This window comes from Microchirus variegatus (genome assembly GCF_963457635.1).
Source record: "Microchirus variegatus genome assembly, chromosome: 20".
Lineage (NCBI taxonomy): Eukaryota > Metazoa > Chordata > Actinopteri > Pleuronectiformes > Soleidae > Microchirus > Microchirus variegatus.
In genome coordinates, this window is record NC_139821.1 from 6,932,502 (window position 1) to 6,946,935 (window position 14,434).

The window sequence follows — 14,434 nt, forward strand, 5'->3', positions numbered from 1 at the left end:
ATGTTGACATAGAGCGTAGCTATGACGACAGTCGGCGGAAAGACGACAGCACCTTGAATGTTAATGTGTATCCATCACTGTTTTTTAATTTCACATTATACTGCGACTTAATATTACTATAAATGATATTACCTGTGAATAAAAGCAAAAAACAACAACAAATGATACCTGAAATGTTCTTTCCTGTTGCTGCAATTTAAGAAAAAAATGATAGTTTTTCACCTTTGTGGATGTTGAACACTTTCTTCATATTTCACAGCACCCTCTTGTGGTTTGAGACCATATAAGCACAATATAAAACAAATTAAACACCCACAAAAGCAGAGATAAATTAATCTCAGATTATAAATTGTACACCAGTGAAAAGGTGAATCCTGATGCACCTCTTCCTGGTTTTATTGACACAGTCACATACAGGTAATGTCCACTGTCCTGTTCTCACAGTCATTTCTGATCCCCTTGGATCTTCTGTAGCAAATAATCCATCTGGAGGTTCAGGTTGGGCTGTCCTTTCTTGGTCTTTTTCTTCAGCATCTGAAATGTCGCCATCTTTTTCTGCTTGTACTTCTGGGTGGCTTCTTCCCTCTGCTGCTTGTTCTTCAAATACTCCTACGGAGAGGAACGAGACATCAGCAGAACATCAGGCTACGACACGACTTTGCGACATTTGAGGCCACTTGGATCAAGATGTGGAAAACCTCACCTCTTTCTTTTTCCTCTGTTTTTCTTTGATGCTCTCAAATTCCTCTTTAGATTTCTGATAGGACGTCTTCTTCTGCAGTTTCTTCTTCATGCGGTTGCTCATTGGAAGACTGGAAGTGAACAGAGAGGTAATATTCTTATGATTTCAAATCAAATTTCCACACAGAAGTTTTCAATATCTCAAAATCATGTCTTACATTTCCTTCTCTGGTGCTGCAGCCAGGTCTGAAGTCTCAGGCACAGAACCACTTGGCTCAGGTGCACCTGTAACTTCTGGATCTTGACCAGCATCTTCAGGATGCTGCGCCGCCTCAGCAACACTTTCATAATTTTCAGTCGTTTCTTTGTCTTCCTCCCGTCCTTTCGCTCTCAGCTTGGTCCTGTTCACTCGGTTCGTCCACGCTTCCTGTTTCAGTTTCACAGCCTCAGCCTGGTAAAGATGCCTAAGATGTTCTGGATACTCGTCCTTATACTGCAGCGTGGATTCGGTGTTCCTCTTCCTCTCCTTCCGCAGCAGCCTGTTGTACTCATGTCTGGCTCTCTCCTTCCGCTTGAAAGCAAAGCCTTGACCTAAGGATATAAAAAAAAATGCAAACCACAATTTTATACACTGTATTTAAACACATATCTGGGGAAACGTGTGAATTATTTATATGCCTAATTTACACTGCTGTCAATCTGACATTCGAAAATCTTCTTTTTACTGAACAGTTTTAGAGAAATTCAGAGTTAAATGTCCCATATTCGCACTTTTATCTCAAGGTTCATACAAATGTATGCATGTATGCTAGTCGACATAGACGTCATGAACACAACCTAGCAAGCCAACTTGTTTGTATTACTTTGGTAACTACTTCGATTAAAAGGTCGAAATGTACCCCACTTTCTTTGTAAACCTATTTGTGTCACTTATTGAACCAAATACCGGTTATTAGACAACGTCTTTCCACTAGTTTTACAGCGAAGTTTAGACGGAAAACGTACCTTCTTGAACACTGCCCTCGTATACCTTGTGCTCCGGAGTCCATTTCCTCTTCTTCTTGACATCCTGTGCGTTATTTCTCACCGTCTTCGTGTTGCCGCCTTTCGCTGTAAACGTCTTACTCGTCATTTTGTGACCTGGCGGAGCCATTTGAGTTAATATTTCCTCAGAAAACGTGAAATGTTTACATACATGTGGGTTTCCGCGGTCGCGGAGAGATGACGTAGAGGTGAGCAGACATTAAACATCGATTGCGGATCACCTAACCTACACTGCACAAGACATTTTCAACAAATATTACACCCTATTAACCATAAAGCGGCACCAGAAAAAAATAGAACTTGTATTTAAACATTCATTTAGTATATATTTAGTATTGTTTGTTAGTTTTGGTCGTCTTGGGAAATCATCGAACATCTTTTTTCGACTGCTAACGCCTAGGTTTACGTCAGCAGCGTACGATTGATCCCATGCTTCACAGAGGTTTGCGCCAGATCGCTGCTCGATCATGTTTCCCTCCTCGCCCAGCCTCGCCGACATTCAGCGGCGGATAGACGACGTCAAAGTGTTTCTGTCGATCACTCTGAGAATCGCCAACGCGCACACGGTGGAGTTTTTCACGCACGACGCGTGGAAACGCTTCGTGGCGTTGTCGCCGGAGAAGGTCCTCTCGGCCGTGAGCACCGGCGGTGACCAGCAGGGGGAGCCAGAGCCCGAAGGAAAAGGTGACGAAATTCAAATAATAGTAGAAAAATACACGTTCGCACAAGTATTAGATGATTTGTATATTAATTAATATTAATATAATTTAATTTAATATTAATTAAATAATATCTTTGTTTTGATTATGTTTTACAATTTTATCTTTATATTCATTTAATTAGTTTGCTTATATTAATCTGTATATATTTGTGTCTGTAAATGTTATATTTTAAAGATAATTGATCAAATATAGGTTTAATTTGCAGCCTCATTTCACCATTGTTGCTTTTATGACTCTTAGGAGGTTAAGGTCACTTTATTATTAACAGCTTATTATTGAAATATTGTCAAAAGTATTTCCAATATCCATAAGTAAAATCAGGATAAACACCAGCCAAATGTATTTTTCACAACCTGGAAATCCAAATTCTACTGTCTTGTGGTAAAATATTCTATTTCAACGTCATAAAAACCAATATATTACCCAGTGCGTCACTGGGTCATTCAGGGTCACCCAGTTTACAATTTCAATTCCACCATTTTATGCTATTAATCTCCGTGTCTCTGCCTTTCTGTCCAAACAGATGGATCCGAGACGATATTTGGATTCTGCCGCAATACGAATCGACTGGTTGATACGCACAGACTCGTGCAGGCAGCCAAAAACCACTCGCTTCCAGGCCTTGGAGTGAGCTGGAGCAGGGATGAGCTACTGCAGGTCCTCAGGGAGAAGACCTTCGAGTCTGGCGATCCAGCAGCAGAGATAGGTCCGAAAGACTCGTATTTAAAGTTATGTTTTGTGTTGTGAGTTAAAGTAGGAAACCAGAACCTGGTTATTCTGCTCAGGTTATGACTACAGCGTTGATGTGGGGATTATTTAAAAGAAGCAACGACTGTGTAGATCGCTGTGTTTGACTTTACTATTTTCTCTAGGTGCTGAACTGGAGCCAGAGGAGTTTATGAACTCCAAAAAATCTCATGAGGTCCAGTCCATGTCAGAGGTGGTGGCCTGTTTAGCCGAGCACTGTGGAGTCAAACAGGTGAAGTAACATTTGTTTAAAGTTTAACTTTCTCAAAGGTGATAATTGTTTGATTAAAAAGTACAATATGAGACTTTTAACTTCCCTCAAATTGTACAGTAAAAATGTCTGATTTACAGTATGCTAGTAGTCATAGATGTCCTGAACACAACCTTATCAATCCTGGTCAGAAATTTTAATTTTGAGGTTATAAAGGTTAAGGGTTGTTGTAAAACCTATGTCGCCTTCAGTTAGCATCAAAACGCTAACAATGTTTGTCAGTTCTGGGCTACCGTAGAAACATGCTAGTCCAAAAACGACAGATTACGTATCGCTGACCTGGCTCCTTATCTTAAAGGTTATTTAAAAACAACAATTCAGGTGATACTGCACTTACAAAATATTGAAATTATCTCATGTACATTTTATACACTTTAAAGATATAGTACGTAACATTTCTGCGTTGAAAAAGAGAAAAAAATATGACAAATGTTATATATTCTGTTGATTAGCAAAATCATCAACATTTTCTAAATCCTCAAAATAGTATTTCTATTTAAGCTTATTAGAGACAGCAGAAATTACATACTGTGCTTTTAAATACTTGGAAGGATGCTTTATTTTGGTGACCTGATTTTTTTCTTCCACCCAGGTAATAGATGTGGGCTCAGGGAAAGGATACTTGAGTTCTTTCCTGTCACTGCAGTACGGTCTCCAGGTCTACGGCATCGACTCCTCCACCACCAACACCCACGGTGCCCAGGAGAGGAACAGGAAGCTGAAGAAGTTCTCCAGAAGGTTCCAGAAGAACAGCAAGGCAGCGAAGGCACAGGTCGAACCTTCACCTCAGGAGGAGTTCATAGCAATAAAGCCTGGATCTGGATCGAATAGAGACAGCGGTGCTTTATGTGAAACTGGGGGAGGAATTATGTCAGAAGAAGAAGAGAAGGTTTTGACTGTATTATCAGATGTCAGCTCCACAGTGGAAACTCAATCAGAGACGCCAGAGGAGCTCTTCCTCAGCGCTCTATCAGTGGATTTGATACCGACGACATCCCCCAGAGTTCCTCCGACCCAGATGAGCACCGAGGAGAGGGAGAGGAGGAAGAGGGAGAACCTGGAGAGGAAAGCTCTGAGCAGACCCGAGAGCGCAGACACCGTGTTTTCGCCGCTCACGTCTTACGTCACAGCGGAAACGGAGCTGAGGGAGCTCATCGGCGAGCTGGAGGTGAGCTCACTTCAATGTCACAGAATCTTCTCACATATTCAAAGTAGATTTACTGTAATCGGGGCGGTGGCGCACATAGAGGGCTGGCCAGCAGCTTCTAACTGTTTACAAGTCTGCCACCACAGCTGGAGTTTGCATCACCGGGGCAAGAGTGGGAGGTAACCGCTGTGCCAAATGTGCACGGTGTCATCATCGAGAAATGTTACCATCGATCAACAATCCTGTCTTCTTCTATTACTTCTTATTTTCTTTTCTTTCTATTCTTTCTCTGAAACGCTTCCTACAAACACCCAAGGACGCAGTCCTGGTCGGCCTGCACACGTGTGGGGACTTGGCTCCCAGCACCCTGAGGATGTTTGTGGCTAAACCAGAGCTGGCTGCAGTCTGCAGTGTGGGCTGCTGTTATCACCTGCTGTCTGAGGAGTTTGACCCAGCTGGACAGGGTAACCACACACACATACACACACACACTGGGGCTGAATAATTAATCTTTCTGAAATGGAATGTGGAGCCACACAATGAGCAAATTGCAAAGGCTGCAAGTTTTGCAAGTCTTGCCAAAAGTGCTTAGTCAGAGATGGTTTACAACAAGGTCCTTTATTATGGAAACTTGTACTTACAGTTTATTTAAAACATTAAATTTTTCTATTTTTGATTGTTGTTTGTTAAAAGCAATGTTTATCTTTACATTCTTACCCTTTGCATGACATTTTTTTTGTGTTTCGATGCAAGTGACAAGAGTATATATATCCGAATGCTGGATATACATGGTTAAATCATTGTAAATGAGCCTGTACACATTTACAGTATAGTAATTATCCATCATGAACTTATATTTTAACATAAATGCATTCATAAACCTTTATTTATATTATTAACCTTTTAAACCGTAAATTACTATTTCTCTCATTTAACTACAGTAGTGGCAGGTTAGCTTACTTAGCCACACTGTTAGCACTCCCATTACATTTTACAATGGATACCAGAGCTAGCGCCACTAGCGATTTGCGTTAGCATCGTGCTAACTTAGCTAGCTAGCGATCTTTTCAGAGTAGGTTTACGCTGTTCACAATGATACACAGAGTAGCGCGGTTGGTTCAAACATTAGAGAACATTCCCGTAACTCCGACTGGTTCAATAAAAGTGTCTAAATGAAAGGTATTTCACACAAAAAATACTCACTAATGCGGTGTTTCTTCCTGTCAGCGTCTCGGGTCAGAGAGCGAGCATACACTTGACAGTGGTTAAAGGACTGGTGCGCCACCTTGTGGTGTGGCATGGTAACTACTTTTAGGTAAAATCCCTTAACACACAGCTTTCTCATATTTTTTATACCAAGTACCACATTTTAATGTAATATTTAATAATATATCATATAAAGTACCACAGTTTGAGAGCCACTAAACTTACAGTTTGCGTTTTCATCCTTGTTTTACTCGTGTGCAATCTCACCACAGGGGCACCTGCAGCATCCACACTTTCCAATCTGAAATGGAATATAATCCCCCCTCCTGCATCAACTCTCACTGTACAGTACAGTAAATCAATATTTTATAGTAAATAAGTCAGATGTTCCACAGAATCCTGGCCAAGTTAGCGCTCTCGCCGATAAGAGTTCCGAATCCCCGCTGATAGAGCTGTCAGAGTGGATTTATGAAGGATGGCTGCGTCAGGCTGCTGATGATGAGGCGTTTAACCTTTTAGTGGGGGGATGAAAATCTTTTTTTTTAACTGTAAATGCATGAGCACATCTTCTATGCTTTTGTTTAGCTTCGGCTGGCGGGTTCCAACTGATATCATCCGTGTTTCACGGCACGCTCTATGAGTTATGAAATCATCCGCACACACACACACACACACACACACACACACGTCTCACGCCGGGGATCCACGCCGGGCCTCTCGCCGCGGTATCATCGCGTCATCGGCTGTTAACGGCGCGCGGGCCCTTTTCGTAGCCCCCCGCTCCGTCATCGTCCAAGAGCAGAGAATGATATCATGACAGCTGATTGAAAACACTCCGCTCCTTCGTGCTTGTTTCTCCAAGCTCTATCCTTTTTTTTTTAAAGAAGTCAACAAAAGGATTCACACACACACACACACACATTTTCTCTCCCAGGCCTTACAGTGCAATCTGGGATGCAGGCCAGCTCCTGCGGTGGCCTGCCTCACCCTAGAAACAAGCTGAATCGCTAAAAAAGCTTCATTATATACAGTTTTTCTGTTTTTTTTTGTTTGGTCCTTGAATGCTGCATTCATTTCTTAAGTCCAACTCCTATTCCTGCTGCTGTTTACGCGCAAAAAACACGGAAAAACAACCACCCAGACGAGAGTGCGCTCTGGCGTCTGTTTTCAAGTGGTCACATCCAGATATTTGTCTTTTCTGCCACTTCACAGTCGTGAACCCTGCGGTCGCCGTGAAGCCCGGTTATTATAAACAGCTCTGCGGACACGCTGTAATCCATCTGTCGGACTGAGGGAAAAGGGGCTTGTCCACTTCAATCATTGTCCAAGGAGGCCAGGACAGGAGGACGGTAAACCTGACTGTGTCCGGAACCGTGTGCACAAGCCCCGAGCTGCCCCAGCTGCACATGTTATTAGAGATTTTCTTTCCCTCTGGATTTGGGGGCCTCAGTCGCTGACCCCTTTTAACAAAGGACGGCACGCTGTCAAAGTGCCCTCTCATCACTGTGCGTTTGCTCTCATTAGAAACTTAGAAACACAGCACGTGTCACGTTTGCCGTTTTTCCCCCTCACGTCGGATGGAGTCACGACTATTTTCCTTTCTCTGACGGTCACGGATTTACATCGAATGGACAGTTTGGCATATTTGGGAGAAATAATGAGGCTTCCTTTACCAAACGGGAGAACATTGACGACATCCGTGGACAGTTCAAATGTTATATAAATAATAATTATTCCAGTGACCACCCTCCTTTTTTTACTGGATCCACTCCAAAACTGGAAAGGGAGAATCCCTTGGGTCGTGTCCCACCCCTGACATAGCAGTCCAAACGTTTTTTTTTTTTTAAAGAGGACCAGATTTAGATAATGTGAAGATTCCTGGAAGCCATTGGTTTGTTCTTAGAGTAAAAGTTACACACAAATGTTCATTCGTCACAATCTTAATTTTTTAAAAATGGCAATGTAACAAAATCAAAGTCACACAGGAGTGAACAAAAACCGGGATGTGAATCCTGGAATGTGGAGCTGCAACTAACTTTCACCATCGAGGAATCTGTCGTTTATTTTCTCGATTCATCGATTTGTCCATAAAATGTCAGAAAACGTTCAAAAACGTCAATCAGTGTTTATCAAACCTGGAAATGACGATGTTCTTGAATGTCTGACTGTATATGGTTCTACTTAACACTTTTATTTCTAAGAGTTCTGAAAGTATGGAGCAAAGAAACAAAGAAAATATTCACATTTAAGAAGCTAAAACGATCAGAAATCTTGTTTTAATCAGGAAAAAAGCTTCAAACTTATCAAAATAGTTGACGATTAATTTAATAATCCATTAATAATTGATTAATTGTTTCAGAACTACTCACGTTTAGAATGCCAGAGCTGATTTTTTACCTCTCTGTGGCTCTCATTGTATTTTAAAGAATTCTGAACTAAAACACACAAAAACCCCTGAAAAAAATGACAGAATTCTACATTAAAGTCGTTCACAAACCAGATATTTACACCTCATCTTGTCCTTTTTAACTCGTATTCCTTCTTCTGTGTGCTTTCCCGACCCCAGACTGTTTGAACGGCGCGTGCGGTTTCCCGCTGAGCCGTTACCTCCGCAGTCAGTCGTGGTTCTGCGGCAGAAACGCCAGGATGTCTGCGTGTTTGGTGAGTTTAGAGTGACACCACGACAACAAAGGAAAGCGTCTTTATTTACAAAACCCCTCGGATAAATGAGAAATCTGAGTTTTTCCATCTTGTACTTTTTTTCCTTAACAGGCACTGGAGAGGGTTACACTGGGCCAGGGGGTGAGTACAGTATGCACTCTCGCTGTAATCAATATCATCAACTGTCATCGTGGTAAAAAAGAACCGAATCCATAAAACATGGATCAGTCAGATCTACATGTATTCATTCAAACAATCAGGCCTTTAATTCTGCCATTGTTTCAAGTCTGTGGTTTGTGGACCGTGTTTGTTTAGAGATACGTGACACCGTTATAAATATTAATGTAATCACGACTGCAGGTTTGATTATTACTCTCTGGGAAAAACCGAAATATTGTCGGATGGATCTCAAGGGGGAATAACTTTTTAATGATTGACGTGAAAAATACAGTGAATTTCATTATTTGGAATCAAGTTACGTGAGAATTTTTTTTTGTCCCCATAGATTCAGATGGAGTCTCTGTTCTACCGGGCAGTTCTTCACGTTATCCTCAGGGATCACTACAACTCCTACAAAAGGTTATTTAACTCTTCTGGATTGATTTACTCAGTGTCTGTGTGTTTCCTGTTATGCATTATATACAGTATATGGATTATATTGGAAATGAGGTTGAATTTAGACACAAAAACACCTGAAACAACAATCATGGTGAGAACAGTGTGGATTTATTGCACTAGAGCTGAAACAATTACTCGATTAATTGATTATTAAATAAATTGTCAGCTTTTTTTCATGATTAAACCAAGATTTCTGATAGTTTTAGCTTCTTAAATGTCAATATTTTCTGGTTTCTTTGAATAATTTTTGGTTTGTGGACAAAACAAGACATTTAAGAACCTCAAATTGCCTACTAGCTAACGACCAAACGATTACTAGCTAACAACCAAGCGACTACTAGCTAACAACCAAACGATTATTAGCTAACAACCAAGCTATTATTAGCTAACAACCAAACAATTACTAGCTAATGACCACACGATTATTAGCTAACGGCCACACGAGCAAACGATTACTAGCTAATGACCAAACGATTATTAGCTAATGACCAAACGATTATTAGCTAATGACCAAACGATTACTAGCTAGCGATTAATAACCGTTAGCTAGTAATCGTTTGTTTCTCGTTTTCTCTACATTACACTTGCAGTTGTTGTTTTTACACTGTATTTCTACAGTTTATTTCAAGGAAGAAGCACTATTTGTTAACTTTTAAGTCCAAATGCTAATTCTTTGCTCTCACATCTGCCGTTTTCCTACTTTTTAACCTTTTTGTTTACTTGTTGGGATTTTTTTTTCCGTTGGAGCCAATAAATTAAAAAAAGGTGATGTTAATGTGGTAAATTCCATATAAACAAACAAGGATGACCAGCGGCTCTTTGCTCTTCTACATAAACGAAACCTTTGTGCTCGCTCCGTTCTGTTAATTTGCATGTCCTAATGACTGAGAAGGTTCGACGGCTTTTTTTCTTCCAGATCCGGGTTCCAGATTTGCTGCAGGACGTTCATCGCTCTCCGTTTGGCCCGTAATGAACGATAATTTGAATTAGCTCTTATCAGACACAATTAAAAGAACCCTGAGCGCTTCCTGCTCTGTGACCTTATGTTTAATGACTAACATCAGAGCGGGATCGAATAACCATTAGCAGCGTCTATTCATCACAGTTAAGCCCTTTTAGAAGTGGTTAACAGTGCCGTTTGCGAGATTTGGAAAAAATGAAAAATGCAGTTATTGTGCTTGTGGAAACACACAAAAAGGGGTAAATAGGATAGGAGATGCATTCAGCGGAATACCAAACTTATAAATGACAATGAACCACTTGAAATATAATAGATGGCCTTAAACTAAATGAACTCAATGAAAAATTAGTACATATGTGTGTTTGTTCCGCAGTGAAAAACGAGTGGGGAACGTCTACTCCAAGGCTAAATCGTTTGTGGACTACGTGCGTCGAGCGTTACGCAGACTGGAGCTGGATGAGTCAAAGGTCAGGGGTGGAATATTACAACTCCACTTTCCAGGGAAGGGAATGAAGGGAAAACTGTATTTCCTGCTCATTATATTCAGACAAACATTGAGTTTATTGCTAAGGCTAATAAGTGAAACAGGTGCTTGAGATGTTTTCCACAATTAGCCGTTCCCGCGAGTATTGGCACGGCATTTTTGCGACACCTTTTTTTTTTTCTTTTTTCAGCTTTCTGACGCCGTCATCCAGGAATACCACGACACACACAGGCCACGAGTGGGTGAGATGCACGCGTTCAACATGGTGAGGCCTCATATTTGTCAGCTTTTCCATCTTTCTATCCCGTGTGAGCACAATAATCCTGAGAAAAAGTCTTTAAAATTAGCGCAAAACCTCATTATTATAGATTATTCTTCCAGATTTTCTGTGCGAGCGCTTCAGTCGGTCACCTCCAGATGGAACATCCCTTGAAATCCAGCCTTTCCTTGGCTTAAGGAAACACACATTGTGACCTCAACAAAACATTCTCTGGCATCGTTATTAAGAGCGCCTCTGGAGAATCATTTCAAAAAATGTTGGCACACATGTTCACTTGGACTCGCTCACAACTCTTCAGGTTTGGTTGGCCAGAGGTCAAACTTCTTCTGGCCTCACAAAACATGTTTTTTTTTTTTTTTCAGAATAAATCCGTCCTTTTGAAGTCAACAAGTGAATATTGGATCAGTCCGGGGGGAAATAAATGTGTAGACGGAGGCTATAAAAATGGGAAGCGACATCCAGACTTAAACACCGCAACAACCTGCTTCAGCTTTTTTTTTTTATTCCTCTGTTTAAATGAAATGTACCAGGCCAAAAACTATTTTAAGTGAGCTCATCGCAGTCTGCGGAGAAGTAACGCAAAAAGCTGTTTTTTGGAAAACAGAGAGAAACCCAGCCCTTTGGTTTTCAAACGGGAGGCCACTAATTGTGGTGTCAACCGACGTCCCAAGTTTTCTCTGAGACACAAAACAGTAACACGGGAATATAAACAAAGACGTTCACCGTTTACTGGGAGTCATGGAGGATGTTTGGAAGTCGCTTCCAGACGGTGAAAAACTGTTTTTTTTCTGTCTTGTTTTGTGCAGTTGAAGGTGACACTGGCTCCCTGCATCGAAGGCCTGATTCTCCTGGATCGACTATGCTACCTGAAAGAACAGGTAGAATCACTCATTAGTGCTTTAATACTCAGCAGTAAAGACAGTAAAGACAAAGGTAATGGATAATAAACATGGATTTCCACATTATGTGAAAGTACAAGTTCGTTCAAATACCATTGGTGCGAACATCGCCAAAATCGCCTCAGAGTTTGGCATTCAATCCAAGATGGCGGCATTCCTCTTGGATTCGCGGGAAAGTCTCCATCGACTTTTTTGCCCGTCCCAACCTAATGAACGCGTTTACCAAGTTACGTTCATGTACTGTACGTAAAACCCGACAACAGATGACCTAATATAAGTTTTTTAGCCCCTCCTACTTCCTATTGTCAAAGCTATCAAGACTATAGAAAAGCAAAATAACATGTACATTATAGACATTAAGAGGCTAAGTTACTAGTATATATAGGGTATGTGCTTGATATTTACTGTATAAACAGGATTTACTGATAGGTTCCTCCGTCCAGGAAGTGATAATGTACGCATATATTGCACTTATGTAAAATTACAGCTAACAAAACTATGGAAGGGACGATACCACTTTTTTTTCTGTACCGATATTACCCCGATACAGACAATTAAGACCATTTAGGAATGTATGACTCAGCACAAAAAGATGAAAATAAACCTGAGCTCACAGCGCCCTCTGCTGGAACACACACCGTAATCAGACAGTCTATGCGCTTCTATGCTGTATATTATGAGCCTGAATTGAAAAAAAAATGACCGCCCTAATGCATAAATCATATTACTTGTCAGTTTTCCTGTCTGCGTAGACACTTTGTTTTTGCATTTTGCACATTTTAAGGCATTTTATCTGAATATATTAACATACCCAATGTATATTTGCCGCTATAATTTCTTCAAATGTGTTCAAGTTATAGGGATGGGAATCGGTATCAGACACAAAAACTGTAATATCGTCCCATCCCTCATTAAAATAAGGCCTACAGTGGAATAAACTTCATGAAAAACTACATGACAGACGGACTCCCGTTCATGCTGACGCTGCAGAGATGCCGTTAGATGTCTACCAGTAAACATGTCACTATCAGGGAAGACAAACTCTCTTTACATGAGTTCAGCTGACATAATATTTGCACAGATGTGTCCTCTCTGGGGGAATCAATTTTAAAAGCAATGAACATCATACGGCAAAACGATGCCAGGGGTCACAAAGCCAAACTGGGAGGAGATGCTTCAATTTTTTTTTTTTTTTTATGACCATGTGTTTTTAATCCGCTTCTTCTATTGTGTCTCGCTGTTTTACGGCCCGCGTGTCTTTTTTGTGTGTTTGTGTGCCGGCAGGAGGACGTGTCCGTCTCGGCGCTGGTGCAGCTCTTTGATCCGCTGCTGTCGCCGAGATGTTACGCCGTCGTCGGATTGAAGCGACGCGGAAGCGGAGACGCGAGCTGATGAACTTGTGAATTTAATTCTTGAACCTTTCAGCCATATCTTTCTTTAATTTATTAGTCTTTTGTGGCGCAAAGCAAATGTTATGATATGTTCACCGCTCAGGTCCTTGACCTCGTGCTCCGCTCTCCGAGGACGGTGCACGAAAACACATGTTTTGTTTTTTTTTGTTTTTTTTAAACACCTGGAAAAAGCAGCTCCTTCACTTTGATTGAATTAGAATCCGTCTCTGTGCTCCTGTGTCTTTGTGTTCCGAGAGACTCTTGAGGAAACACTTGTTTTTAAAGACCGTCCAGGGACACCGTAGCGATGTGGGATTTGCAGGGTTTGTTGACATGTCTGGAAACACACTTTTTAAGCTCCTGAAACAAAGGCAGTGAGGGGAGGAGATAGACAAGGACAATATGTGCCCTTCATTCCCTTTTTTAAAAATAAATATTGCTCTTTTTAAATGCTTTTGTTCACAGTTTTGAGTGCATATTGCCGTTATTGTGTTTGTTGTAACACAAAAATGGGGTAAATGTGATAGGAGATGCATTCAGCGGAACACCAAAGTTCTAAAGGAAAATAAAGTACTTGAAATATGATAGGTGGCCTTAAACTAAATTAACATATTGTTCTTTTTACATGCTTTTGTTCACAGTTTTGAGTGCATATTGCCGTTATTGTGTTTGTTGAAACACAAAAATGGGGTAAATGTGATAGGAGATGCATTCAGCGGAACACCAAAGTTCTAAAGGAAAATAAAGTACTTGAAATATAATCGGTGGCCTTAAGCTAAATGAACTCGCAGACAAAAATGAAGTCCATCTCTGTGTGAAAACACATTTACTGATTAGTTTATTAGTTGTTTGGAGCGTAAAATGTGAGAAAATTGTGAAGAATGTTGACTCTAAAGCTCAAAAATGATAGCATCGTTAAATATCAGCGATCGTCTCGGCGTCTGCAGGTTTTAATTAAAACTCATTAGGAACTAAATGAAAACAGTCTCTCTGTGCTCCGGTGGTACAAAGCACTTCCTCACATCACAGCTTCTACGGTTACTTATTATGACATTGTACCTGCAGCAGTTTTACAAACACACACACATCTGTAGAACATCTCCCAGGTCTGGTTTGGCAACTCGGGTAAAAGACAGATGTGTGGACGTCTCTGCTGTGTTTGGACGCGTGTTTGGGTTCGGCACTAAAACTGGCTAAAGCAGTTTGGACACAAACACCAATTCAGGATATAAATGTCACTGGGTTTTTGTTGTGGGCTCATGAGTCATGTCCTGTCGACCTGTCCTGGTCCTGGTGCTTGCACGCATGTTTGCACACATTAG

The 14,434-nt window shown here is 40.9% G+C and overlaps 2 protein-coding genes across 2 annotated transcripts; one reads left to right on the forward strand and one right to left on the reverse strand.

Moving 5' to 3' along the window:
• Positions 1 to 117: 117 nt before the first annotated feature.
• ccdc59 (coiled-coil domain containing 59) lies at positions 118 to 1,883 on the reverse strand. The gene is made up of 4 exons (XM_083906980.1): positions 1,687 to 1,883; positions 900 to 1,272; positions 704 to 812; positions 118 to 609 (listed from the first exon to the last, which is right to left on the reverse strand). Exons 1-4 carry the CDS (start codon positions 1,832 to 1,834, stop codon positions 445 to 447), a joined length of 795 nt encoding a protein of 264 aa, XP_083763106.1. The 5' UTR covers positions 1,835 to 1,883; the 3' UTR covers positions 118 to 444.
• A 309-nt stretch (positions 1,884 to 2,192) lies between these two features.
• On the forward strand, positions 2,193 to 13,427 carry mettl25 (methyltransferase like 25; the record flags this gene model as incomplete). Its single annotated transcript, XM_083906866.1, has 12 exons — positions 2,193 to 2,409; positions 2,971 to 3,153; positions 3,320 to 3,426; positions 4,058 to 4,633; positions 4,929 to 5,076; positions 8,385 to 8,479; positions 8,591 to 8,620; positions 8,985 to 9,058; positions 10,432 to 10,525; positions 10,733 to 10,807; positions 11,629 to 11,700; positions 13,006 to 13,427. 12 exons carry the CDS (start codon positions 2,193 to 2,195, stop codon positions 13,111 to 13,113), a joined length of 1,779 nt encoding a protein of 592 aa, XP_083762992.1. The 3' UTR covers positions 13,114 to 13,427.
• Between the last annotated feature and the right edge of the window lie 1,007 nt (positions 13,428 to 14,434).

What these genes read in the sequence shown, in the direction of transcription:
- ccdc59 (XM_083906980.1), bottom strand. Translation starts at nt 1,834, where the DNA reads ATGGCTCCGCCAGGTCACAAAATGACGAGTAAGACGTTTACAGCGAAA. An exon ending in GCAGCACCAGAGAAGGAAAT is followed by an intron (nt 813 to 899) that starts GTAAGACATGAT and finishes GTTCACTTCCAG; the next exon opens with TCTTCCAATGAGCAACCGCA. An exon ending in AACAGAGGAAAAAGAAAGAG is followed by an intron (nt 610 to 703) that starts GTGAGGTTTTCC and finishes TCCTCTCCGTAG; the next exon opens with GAGTATTTGAAGAACAAGCA.